The sequence below is a fragment of the Myxocyprinus asiaticus genome, chromosome 43 (genome assembly GCF_019703515.2).
Source record: "Myxocyprinus asiaticus isolate MX2 ecotype Aquarium Trade chromosome 43, UBuf_Myxa_2, whole genome shotgun sequence".
NCBI classification, from domain to species: domain Eukaryota; kingdom Metazoa; phylum Chordata; class Actinopteri; order Cypriniformes; family Catostomidae; genus Myxocyprinus; species Myxocyprinus asiaticus.
Window position 1 is genome coordinate 30,767,452 of NC_059386.1, and position 13,261 is coordinate 30,780,712.

At 40.7% G+C, this 13,261-nt stretch overlaps 1 protein-coding gene across 4 annotated transcripts in view; it reads right to left on the reverse strand.

Annotated features, from left to right (window-relative positions):
- LOC127433405 (lysine-specific demethylase 2B-like) overlaps positions 1–13,261 on the reverse strand; it is a 32,909-nt gene that overhangs the window by 8,497 nt on the left and 11,151 nt on the right. For all 4 annotated transcript variants that reach the window (XM_051685284.1, XM_051685283.1, XM_051685286.1 and 1 more), the window contains 5 exons: positions 6,764–6,917; positions 5,997–6,112; positions 4,794–4,920; positions 2,740–3,107; positions 1,710–1,796 (listed from right to left, as the gene is read on the reverse strand). In XM_051685284.1, coding sequence (XP_051541244.1) covers positions 1,710–1,796; positions 2,740–3,107; positions 4,794–4,920; positions 5,997–6,112; positions 6,764–6,917 — 852 coding nt within the window. The remainder of the gene's footprint in view (positions 1–1,709; positions 1,797–2,739; positions 3,108–4,793; positions 4,921–5,996; positions 6,113–6,763; positions 6,918–13,261) is intronic.

A 13,261-nucleotide genomic window follows, 5' to 3' on the forward strand; every position in this document is an offset into this window, starting at 1 on the left:
CTTGTTGGGCTGTGGCCAGAAAAGTTTAAAATATCCTGGAAATTGAGGAAGTCAAATAATAAAATGATCTATACTACAGTATTCTTTGGATCAGTAAATGAGCCATGAGAGTAAATGGTCTGTAATGAAGGAAATGTAGAGAGTTTTCACTTTTACTAAATCCACTGAGATGCATTTAATTAAATTCAAGAAATAGTTCACTTAAACATTCAGTCAAACCCAGTATGATTTTTTTCTGTGGTACACAAAAGGTGAATTTAGGAATATGTGAAAAAGAGTGGCCAGGATAATTCAAATGAATGTGGACTGGAGCTGTGAAGCTCCAAAATAAGGCAGCATAAAAGTACCATAAAAGTAATCCACACAACTTGTGCACTATAAGTCTTCTGAAGCTACATGAAAGCTCTGTTAGAGGAACAGACCAACGTTAATTGTAACTGCATGGAAAAGAGCGACCAGTACAATTCTTCAAAATGTGTGATTTTGTGTTCCAAAAACAAGAAGTCATATGGGTTTGGAGCATGAAGGTGAGTAAATGATGACAGAACTGTCATTTTGGGTGAATTACTTCTTTAACAGATGTGATATGATAAAGATCTATCAGCTGCTTTTCCCCTTTGAACTTGTCTTACTCAAAAGACAATCAAGAAACTTGTCCAATCCAACCAACAGATGTCAAGCTGAACCAAATGAAAACCAGGCTGTCAAGTTAAGTCAAAACTGGATTCTCACTTAAGTCATTTTAGTTATCAGCGGTCACCAAAGACATCTCTGACAGCTCGTATGTCCCCCTTACCACGTGAACTAACTCCAGTTACACATGCAAATACACACAAACACACACCCTAGTACAGCGGCATGCTGCCTCTTGCATGAGGTTGTCACCTCTCCTCTGCTTATGTCTAGCATAGTCGCACTGCATGTTTATGATGCCCCTTGCCAAGGCCATAACCATGTCGGTCCAAATCAGTGTTGCTAACCTGCTCAGGCTCCGAGCTCTCATAATCCTCCTCATCAGCAGTCAGCGACATGGTCATGGCTCTTAGAGTCTGCTCATTGCTGTGTTAACTGACATGGCTGCAGTTCCAGCTTGCTACTGGCTGTGAGGCAACACAGCCCTTCCTTCTGTTCCTCAGCCATCTGAGCACACAAGCTAGAGCAAGATATGCTCATGTATATCCAACAGGAGGAGTTCTGACAAGGGGGAGGGGCAAGGAGCAGTAGAGCCAATGGCTCTATAGCATGCAGAACAGGCTCATTAATATGCAACTAGACAGCTTGGAGGTCACCAATGAGGTGAGGGCATGCAGAACGGAAATGCTGCTTGTTCAAACAGGGTCACGGGATAAGGAAGAAAGGCCAGTCGGGGCAGTATAAGGACAGATGGTATTCGATCACTAAAGACACATATAATGAGTGTGAAAATTCAGCAGCTGGGCTTTTAATAGTGCAGACAAGTTTTAGGGTTGTGAAGTTGGGATTGTATAAAAGACAACATCCAATCGTGGGTGTCACAGTCAATGGAGAAATAAACAAAAACAAGTCAATAAGCACAGATCTGCATGTGATTGCTCAGGTCTAATTTTCAGGGAGTGACAGCACCTTCCTTGTGTCAATGATAATTCATCATTCAATGCAAAGTTTAAGGAATCTTGCTCCACCACATAGTTATGTTTCTAATTGTTTTTGCATATAATAAACCCTCTCACCTTGCCTGTCTTCTTCGGCCAGCATACAATAGGAGAACCGGTGATGGCCAATTTGGGATTGTCATCTGCATGTTCTTTCAAGACAACCTGTTCAAAAACAAAGCAGACAGAAGAATGGAATGTGACAAATCTGACCACTTAAGACCATTGAGAGAAGTAGAACAATAGAATAGAAAAGAACAGAATCTTGCATTCTCTGGAAAAATGTGGTGTCTGAACAATTTTATAAAATGTACAGTCTACACAAACAACAGATTGCAGTATATTTCAGAGTTGGTATAAAAGAAGTTCAAAGGGATGCAATGTTTTGTTTTAAATTCCTGTTATGCATGTTTTACATGCCAAAAATTTGGACTTGGTATACAGCCATGCATGATGTAGCCATAGAATCATGTGTTATCTTAAATTACAGGGACAATCCTCCTCGAGCAATCTGGGATTAAGTCTCGCTCAATGGCACACAATAGTAATTGTTCACAGATTGCACCTTGTAGGGTTTGAACCTACAACCTTTTAGATACGTGCCTAGGTCTTTAAGCAATAAGCTCCACCTAACACAAGTTAAAGTGCTTTTTTTAACCATCGGGCTGAACGGTTCTGAGCATGGTGAGTAACAGTTCGAGTAGCATTTCCACATGAGCAAGGTTTGGTACGATTACAAACAGTTCCCAGCACGGATTTCTCAGCACGGATAGCTAACCACACTCAGGACTGAGAACTGTGCTGGTGGAAGGTGCCGATTCAAGATTGGTCACTTGCTCAGTCAGTCCATTCTAATCCTGATGTTGCAGCACCACAATGGAAAAAGAACCCGTAAACAGATTGGTACAGAACATTAAATCAATTTTCAGCAATGGTAACTGTTCGGCCTGATGGTGGAAAAGCGCCTTTATTTTTTTACTGTTGGTCACTCATGAAAGGATTCCTGGATAAAGCAATTTGTGGTGGTAAGATCTCTTGAGGTAGCAATAAATATGAGTACACAATGCACTAAGTAAGAAAGAGAGACATGTGGAATATATATAACGACCTTCATGTCATCTAGCAAGGCTTGTGGGTCCTTGATGCCCTCTGGAACACATCTTTTCGTCTCTGGCAAGGACTCCAGGTTCTCCACCAGGGCCTTAAGTCCACTTAGCTCAAACTCTGTCAAGTGGGTCCATTTTCCAGAGTGCTCTATCCCAGGTGAGCCAGACGGAGTCTTGGGACACTCGGAAAGGAGGGACTTTGAGCTGTCTTCAGAATCAATGGCCTGGGGTTTAAGGGTCTCATAAGGAGGGACATTTGAGTAGGGCTGGGTCGTCGCCTCTGTCCTTTCTAACCGAGTCTCACATGAGTCCTCCTCCATGTCCAGCCGGGGCTCAGAGACGGAACTCTCAGTTACAGCCTTGGGTTCAGCTAATTAGGATAAGAAAAAACAAATTGCCCATTGCCCATGTAATGATGACATCTGAACTGTCTGGTAACCATTGGCTGACACTTCAAAAGGTCATCAGCAATGGGGTAAAAGTTAAAATTGTTTGAACTTTGAGCGGCGTGTTCTAATGATTGATGGAAGCGGAACGCCTAAGGCATCCCATTTGTCATTTTAACTTTAAGAGTGGTGTTCACAAACACCCCCTTTGTGGCCTCCATGCAGCTTTAATATACACTTTTGGCAGGCTCCACAGCAGACTACTACCCAACAGGTTATGCAGCACTATGTCACCAAAGTGTGATGAAAAGTGTGGCTTAGGGCAGCATTTGGGACGGGGCCATAATAAAATGTAGGCATGAGTGAAACGTGGACAGATACTTGCATGCACTCTCTGAGATTGAAAATACAAAAAAGGGCACACTTAGAAGATTAGCTCACTTCTCATACATGTTCAAAAAGTCTGAGTGTTTAGAATCAATTCTCGTAAACCCTCTCCAATAAGCATTTATGTATTGGTTCTACATCTTACACTGTGTTCTAACCAGGCGTGACAACAAGCTTCCAGCGACAAGTCGTTTTTCGCTCTGCTATGAAAGTGAAAATGCTATGCGACATGACAAAATCCCAGCCAATCAGACCGTATTTAACGTTAAAATACAGCAATAGTTATACTACTGCATAATACAATAAATTAAGTTGGATCAACATAAGAAATTGAATTAAATAAACCTTAGTAAATTGAGTTTAATGAACCTATTAATTTGAACTAATCCAACTAAATTATTCTGGCTCAGAGAAACGGACTTATTCTAAATGAAAGAAATTTAATTATGTGTTAAAATTTTGTATAATTCAATTAAGTTAGGGTAATGACTTCATTTTTAAGTGTGGAAATCAAACCCACGACAAAAACTGCTGTTGGTTCTTAGTAGATGTTCCTATTCAACTGCAGTACTGTTTCAGGTGGTGGATTGTATGAGCATTTTTTCTTTTTTATATATATATATATAATTTTATCCCCTTTTCTCCCCACTTTTGGAATGCCCAATTCCCACTACTTACTAGGTCCTCGTGGTGGTGTGGTTACTCACCTCAATCCTGGTGGTGGAGGACAAGTCTCAGTTGCCTCTGCTTCTCAAGACAGTCAATCTGCGCATCTTATCACGTGGCTCGCTGTACATGACACCGCAGAGACTCACAGCACATGGAGGGTCATGCTACTCTCCGCGATCCACACACAACTTACCACGCGCCCCATTGAGAGCGAGAACCACTTAATCATGACCATGTGGAGGTTATCCCATATGACTCTACCCTTCCTAGCAACCGGGCCAATTTGGTTGCTTAGGAGACCTGGCTGCAGTCACTCGGCACACCCTGGATTTGAACTCACTCCAGGGGTGGTAGTCAAACAATAATCCCTGAGCTACCTAGGCCCCGTATTTCTGCATTTCAATGTAATCACCACATTGCATCACTGTGGATCTGCATAAACTTGAACTCTGCTCTTAGTCGCATCAGCAACAGTAACTCATGTCACCACAAATTGCCATTGTCTTAACATTGCACAGCGCAGTTAGTGAGAACGCCCCTTAAAGATTTATCGCTTGTCGCTTATAATGCCACATCTTAAGACACTTGTAAAACCCAGCTTTTAGCCAACTCACCAGTGTGAACAGACTCCCGGCGGAACTCCAGGCTGAGGTGCGAATGTCTGGTCAAGCAGTTCACGTACCTCTCCAGAACATACCAGCACATCTCATAGAAGAAAGGGTAGCGGAATTTGGAGTGCACCTAAAATGTATTTACAATGTATTTTCACGTAAACACACCAATATAAAGACATAGGCATACATGAAACCAATATACCCCATTAACTACGCCAATAGAGAACTCTCAGAGTATGAGAAAACAACAGCATAACTAAGATGCTTCTCATGCTCATATCTTTCCTTTCTGGTTCCTCTCCTGGGAGAAAACTCACATTCTCAGAGTTATGAAGGACTCTGCTCTCATTGCCTCATGCTTTCTTTAGTCAGGGCTAAATATAGAGCACTGCAATAATGCGCCCCAGAACAACACAGCCAATGCCATGATCTGTCTTCTTCTCTGCCGGCTCTGTCTAGCAAATATAAAAATAGCCCGGCCCACCTGTTCTAAGCCCTGCAGGACACATCAAAGTATCTTGGCGGTTCTGCTACCTTAAGGTAAGAAAGACTGTTACTGGTTTGTCACTTTGAAATGTCACAACATGTGTCGGCTGCTATCCCTAAAATTGTCTTTTCCTTTCAGTAAACAAGCCAGTCTGAGGCGAGAGCTGATAGATACTTTTTTCAGATTAGTTTGTTTCCAGTCATCTCAAATTTATTTACAACAATAATGCCTATTTTCAAATATGTTTCCCGAACATTTCCCCCAATCTTCCATTGGTCAAAAAACAGATCTGCCACTCCAAACTCACACCATTGGTTGAGCCAATTTTGCTCTGTCGGACTGGTCGGGATTTAAAAAATTAAAAATAATGATAGTGCCACAGAGCCAGGGGAAAATCAACTTACGAATGGTGTAGTTGTCTATAGTTTGGGCTCAAACTCTGACCAAGCAATTGGCGATTATTTGGTGATGGGTGTTATAGAGAGGTTTTGGGGAATATATTTCCTTTATGCATCAACCTCCTCTTTTACCGATGACTGAGTCTTAAAAATGCTGATAAATGTTTCTTTCATCTTGCAATAAGATGAATCAAAATGATTTTCGAAAGATTATTCATGTTCAGAATTTCCTTTCATCTGAGACAAATCTTTTGATGCTTCAGCTCTGTTGACAAATCAAGAAGCAATCTACACCTTTTAATTTAATAAATGCTTTACCTTTGTCCTGTTCTCAATCTCATAGATGGTGAGCTGCATGGGAATGTTAAAACTGTGCAGAATATTCCCGCCAAACACCAAGGTGTCCTCTGGAGTGTAGACGGCATGGATCCAGCCTGCAAAAACGCATTAGATGGCAAAAATCTGAATGCTTAAAGATACACTCCATACAGTGACACCTAGCACAGTAGACGAAGCATCACACAAGTGCAAAAGTTCTCAGTTACCAACGAAATTGTAGAAATGCGCTATCCACAGTCAGCCATGATTTATTTATTCCACACATGAAAGCATCTAATTACAGGGGATTATTAAGATAAAGCGGGTAATATTCAGCTGGTCATATGGTCTCAACATGGTGGTGCGCCCGGCACCATATGTAGAATAAAGCAGTTTTTCTCTAAAACTAATATGACTAGAGCCTTCATCTCATGTGAGTGCACATCATTTTTAAAATATTTTTTCAAAAGTACTATACATTTCTTTCTATTTAATGGTTTATCAAATAGCAAAAAAAATCACAGAGGGCACATTTAGGTTATGGGAAGGAAGAATTAAAAACTGATCTTTTTCAGTGTGCCTACAAAGCTCCCATTTCTGAGCTAACCCACAACAAATGCAACAGAAATCAACGAATAAAGTGCCAAAAATTTTAAAAACTCATAAAAACTAGTTTGTTGTATATGATAATTAACATGATAGATGAAAATGACATACAAAACTCTCCCATAAGTGCTGAGTTAACATGCATGGCCTCAGTGCCTCACCTGAAGGGATAAAGAACGTGTAGCCCTGTTTCAGCTCTACTCTCTGACAGCCATCTGCACGATCACCAAGGAAGACATCACTCTGTTTACCTGACAGCACCCAGTCCTCATAGAGAGACAGATTGTGTGGGCTTGGTGGAATCAGCCAGAAAACCTGAGCAAGAGAGAGGGATGCAGGTTTGATTCTAAACCAGGATATGATTTTTCTTCTTTAGAATTAATACTTCACAAGCTCTTGTCAGCATTAATCCATCCACAGTAATTTATTTATCTCTTCCTGTCTCTTACAGTGTTCCTATAGCTCAAACAGTAGAGAATGGAGCTGCAATGCCAAGGTCTTTTGTTTATGTGTCCAGACATACAGTGGGGGTCAAAAGTCTGAGACCACATTGAAATCTGGAAATAATCAGAAACTTTTAGGATTTTCAAAAATGTAAAACCAAGAAAAGTTCTGATGTAAAATGAAGAAGAAATGTTAATATCTCCAGGTCCCATAAATTACATGGACCATCACATTTTGCACAAACTTGTGCCAGATCAAGTGCATGCTGTCATTAAAGACACACCAAACACTAAGAAATTCTTATTTACTTTTTAATTAAACTCTACATTGAAATTGTTATGCCGATGGGGAATGTTTCTTGCTGGTATGGTGTAGATTACACTGCTAAGAACCATGGTATGGTCACTTGATCTTAAATATGTATTTAAATTAATAGCGGTCATTAATGTTCCTTTTATTAGGCTACTATGAAAATTGTTAATACTTTATTATTACTCTAATAAACTAATTCATAATACACAATAATCTGTTAAGCATTATACTAAGTATAGCTAATATGAGTGTAGTAATGTTCAGTTATCTTGTTTTACCATATATAGCCTAAATAAATATTAATGGTTATTTGTTCTATTTGTGTACTATTATGTGCTTTTCTGTGTCTAGTGAAATTGTTTTCCTACTTAGAAATATAAATTGAAATTATTTGATTTCACGAGAAAAAGGCACCACCGACAGCAGTAAAAGGCAAAAAAAAAAAAAAAGAGCATAAAAACTAGCAGGTGTGCAATAATATGCAGTATTTTCACAAAGTTTAATTGCTTAAGTAAAATTTTAACGTATATATATATATATATACACTATATTGCCAAAAGTATTCGCTCACCCATCCAAATAATTGAATTCAGGTGTTCCAATCACTTCCATGGCCACAGGTGTATAAAATGAAGCACCTAGGCATGCAGACTGCTTCTACAAACATTTGTGAAAGAATGGGCCGCTCTCAGGAGCTCAGTGAATTCCAGCGTGGTACTGTGATAGGATGCCACCTGTGCAACAAGTCCAGTCGTGAAATTTCCTCACTACTAAATATTCCACAGTCAACTGTCAGTGGTATTATAACAAAGTGGAAGCGATTGGGAATGACAGCAACTCAGCCACGAAGTGGTAGGCCACGTAAAATGACAGAGCGGGGTCAGCGGATGCTGAGGCGCATAGTGTGCAGAGGTCGCCAACTTTCTGCAGAGTCAATCGCTACAGACCTCCAAAGTTCATGTGGCCTTCAGATTAGCTCAAGAACAGTGCGTAGAGAGCTTCATGGAATGGGTTTCCATGGCCGAGCAGCTGCATCCAAGCCATACATCACCAAGTGCAATGCAAAGCGTCGGATGCAGTGGTGTAAAGCAAGCCGCCACTGGACTCTAGAGCAGTGGAGACGTGTTCTCTGGAGTGACGAATCACGCTTCTCCATCTGGCAATCTGATGGACGAATCTGGGTTTGGCGGTTGCCAGGAGAACGGTACTTGTCTGACTGCATTGTGCCAACTGTGAAGTTTGGTGGAGGGGGGATTATGGTGTGGGGTTGTTTTTCAGGAGCTGGGCTTGGCCCCTTAGTTCCAGTGAAAGGAACTCTGAATGCCTCAGCATACCAAGAGATTTTGGACAATTCCATGCTCCCAACTTTGTGGGAACAGTTTGGGGATGGCCCCTTCCTGTTCCAACATGACTGCGCACCAGTGCACAAAGCAAGGTCCATAAAGACATGGATGAGCGAGTTTGGTGTGGAAGAACTTGACTGGCCTGCACAGAGTCCTGACCTCAACCCGATAGAGCACCTTTGGGATGAATTAGAGCGAAGACTACGAGCCAGGCCTTCTCGTCCAACATCAGTGTCTGACCTCACAAATGCGCTTCTGGAAGAATGGTCAACTTAAGTTCATATGCGTCTAAAGGCAGATGAGCGAATACTTTTGGCAATATAGTGTATATATATATATATATATATATATATACTATATTGCCAAAAGTATTCGCTCATCTGCCTTTAGACGCATATGAACTTAAGTGACATCCCATTCTTAATCCATAGGGTTTAATATGACGTCGGCCCACCCTTTGCAGCTATAACAGCTTCAACTCTTCTGGGAAGGTTTTCCACAAGGTTTAGGAGTGTGTTTATGAGAATTTTTGACCATTCTTCCAGAAGCGCATTTGTGAGGTCAGACACTGATGTTGGATGAGAAGGCCTGGCTCGCAGTCTTCGCTCTAATTCATCCCAAAGGTGCTCTATCGGGTTGAGGTCAGGACTCTGTGCAGGCCAGTCAAGTTCTTCCACACCAAACTCCCTCATCCATTTCTTTATGGACCTTGCTTTGTGCACTGGTGCGCAGTCATGTTGGAACAGGAAGGGGCCATCCCCAAACTGTTCCCACAAAGTTGGGAGCATGGAATTGTCCAAAATCTTTGGTATGCTGAAGCATTCAGAGTTCCTTTCACTGGAACTAAGGGGCCAACCCAGCTCCTGAAAAACAACCCCACACCATAATCCCCCCTCCACCAAACTTCACAGTTGGCACAATGCAGTCAGACAAGTACCGTTCTCCTGGCAACCGCCAAACCCAGACTCGTCCATCAGATTGCCAGATGGAGAAGCGTGATTCGTCACTCCAGAGAACGCGTCTCCACTGCTCTAGAGTCCAGTGGCGGCTTGCTTTACACCACTGCATCCGACGCTTTGCATTGCACTTGGTGATGTATGGCTTGGATGCAGCCGCTCGGCCATGGAAACCCATTCCATGAAGCTCTCTACGCACTGTTCTTGAGCTAATCTGAAGGCCACATGAACTTTGGAGGTCTGTAGCGATTGACTCTGCAGAAAGTTGGCGACCTCTGCGCACTATGCGCCTCAGCATCCGCTGACCCCGCTCTGTCATTTTACGTGGCCTACCACTTCGTGGCTGAGTTGCTGTCATTCCCAATCGCTTCCACTTTGTTATAATGCCACTGACAGTTGACTGTGGAATATTTAGTAGCGAGGGAATTTCACGACTGGACTTGTTGCACAGGTGGCATCCTATCACAGTACCACGCTGGAATTCACTGAGCTCCTGAGAGCGGCCCATTCTTTCACAAATGTTTGCAGAAGCAGTCTGCATGCCTAGGTGCTTCATTTTATACACCTGTGGCCATGGAAGTGATTGGAACACCTGAATTCAATTATTTGGATGGGTGAGCGAATACTTTTGGCAATATAGTATGTATATATATATATATATATATATATATATATATATATATATATATATATATATACGTTTAGCAGGGAAATAAACTTACAGTGCAAATTATAGTTACTCCAGGGATGCTTGTGCATCAGATGCTGGAAATGTCCGCCCTTTACTTAAATGGAAAATATTATTGGTTAGCAAATATCCAATCGCATCTGAAATGAATGTTCTGATTGGTGGATCAGCTCAGTCAGACTGTGCACTCCCGCTGTTCACTGTACACTTAAAAATATATATATATATATCAGTTGTGCTCAAAAGTTTGCATACCCTGGCAGAAATTGTGAAATTTTGGCATTGATTTTAAAAATAGGACTGATCATGCAAAAAAAAAAAAAAAAAAACTGTCTTTTATTTAAGGATAGTGATCATATGAAGCCATTTACTATCACATAGTTGTTTGGCTCCTTTTTAAATCATAATGATAACAGAAATCACCCAAATGGCCCTGATCAAAAGTTTACACACCCTTGAATGTTTGTTACACAAGACACACAAGGTGACACAAACAGGTTTAAATGGCAATGAAAGGTTAATTTCCCACACCTGTGGCTTTTTAAATTGCAATTAGTGTCTGTGTATAAATTGTCAATGAGTTTGTTAGCTCTCACGTGGATGCACTGAGCAGGCTAGATACTGAGCCATGGGGAGCAGAAAAGAACTGTCAAAAGACCTGCGTAACAAGGTAATGGAACTTTATAAAGATGGAAAAGGATATAAAAAGACATCCAAAGCCTTGAAAATGCCAGTCAGTACTGTTCAATCACTTATTAAGAAGTGGAAAATTCAGGGATCTCTTGATACCAAGCCAAGGTCAGGTAGACCAAGAAAGATTTCAGCCTCAACTGCCAGAAGAATTGTTCTGGATACAAAGAAAAATCCCCAGGTAACATCTGGAGAAATACAGGCTGCTCTGGAAAAAGATGGTGTGGTTGTTTCAAGGAGCACAATATGACGATACTTGAACAAAAATTAGCTGCATGGTCGAGTTGCCAGAAAGAAGCCAATGCCACAAAAAAGCCCGGTTACAATATGCCCGACAATACCTTGACATGCCTCACAGCTTCTGGCACACTGTAATTTGGAGTGACAAGAACAAAATAGAGCTTTATGGTCACAACCATAAGCGCTATGTTTGGATAGGGGTCAACAAGTATTGTGCTCCTTGAAACAACCACACCGTCTTTTCAAAATTCAGCAATTCTGTATGGTACATGTCTCATTTGCAATTATTGGATTGTATATATATACGTGTTTACATGTACACCAATATGCGGATTACTCCCAAAAAATTGCTTATTTAAAAAATCTAAAGCAAGAAATCTGCGTTTACATGAATTTTGAAATAATCGTGTTATTCCCTGCTTTTGACGTCAAACTGTGAAGAGGCATGCGCACAACACGTGGTCACATTCAGTAGTGTAGTCTGGGCCATACGCACATATACGCCGTATGCTTACTTTTTTCCCCAGGGCTGTTTGCGTATAACAACTTCTAAGTATCAATATTTGCATATACCCTCAGTATACCCACTTGTTTTTCTGCTTCAGAAGTCCATAATCTACTGTCGTGTTAGTTTCCCTTTAACTGTATTGGATGCTGTATTGTGAAACTGGAGATTCTTTGTTGTAATTGGTGCATTATCACTTGAATTCTACCATTCCCCGCTTCTGACAATCGCTGTCACTGCCGTTGTCGACTGAGGGAATTTATGACAGTGAGTGGAGAGAGAGATTCACCCTCACGCTGAAGCAGTATCAGGTCAAATTAACAAAATATGCCAAACATCCTGTAAAATAAGGAAATGTCCTGTACTTCAGGGAAAAAATTGCGTTCTGTATGAAATCCATACGCAATGCCGTTTGTCCCGTATATTAGCGTCACACGCCAAAACTGCTGAAAATGTTTCACAAATCGACCTGAAACACACACACCTTTCAAGTGAGTTGTGTGAGATATCGGATGTTGCTTTACACTGATGCTACACTTGACACAGAAATGGCTGGGGGAAAGATCAGTGACAATCAGTGGATGTCTTTTGTCGAGTTTTCTGTCAGAAGCAAGATAATTTTGTGAAAATCATATAGCATTCGAGTGCATGTTAATTGTTTCCCACCACTGGGATTTTAAAACACCAGTAAACCTATTCATGACATGCCATTACATTTTATTGCAAATGTCAGAGCTCGTTCTGGAAGAGAGAGAGAGGTAAGAAAAACTGCATTACTGCATTAATTCAAAATAAATGTACAGTAGTACAGGATTAGTTAAAACACTTAACATGATTTTCTTACATTTCCCTTATGATAAACACTATTTACTGCCAAAACAACGACACTAATCCAATGAGAAATACACTTTATTCACGTTAAGCCTTTTCTCTCCCTTACTCTCTTGTTCCTGATCATTGTATTAAAGCATTTTTCATTTTAAGTTTAGTAGAGGATGTTCACACTGAATGTGTTTTTTGCACCCGTCCGCACTGTTTTTCAATGTAAAGCAGTGTCTCGTGCAGGAACGCCTGTAAATATGGGTTATTCCCTTGTTTTTTTGCATGTCCCTTGATTTATTGCACACCCTTTTATGTCATGACACTATGACCTTTCATTGAAGATATATGTTAGGAAATGACATCACACACACTGGAGGTGGACATCAGCCATTCTGCAAAATTACTTTGAGTTATTTGAAGTTTATAACTCTATTGTTTTATTTATGTTTCCTTTAATTGTGCTATTAGTCACGTGGTCAAGTATAACATGTCCATCTTATTACAGGAAGATATATGGGAAATTAATATTATTCAAAAAATTCAATATCCAGTATTTGTTAACAGAAATAAAATCAAAAATATTAGTTTACAAACATGTTTCCTAGATATCAATCACAGACCATGTTGTGGCTCATTTATCCACTGAATGTCCACCCTGT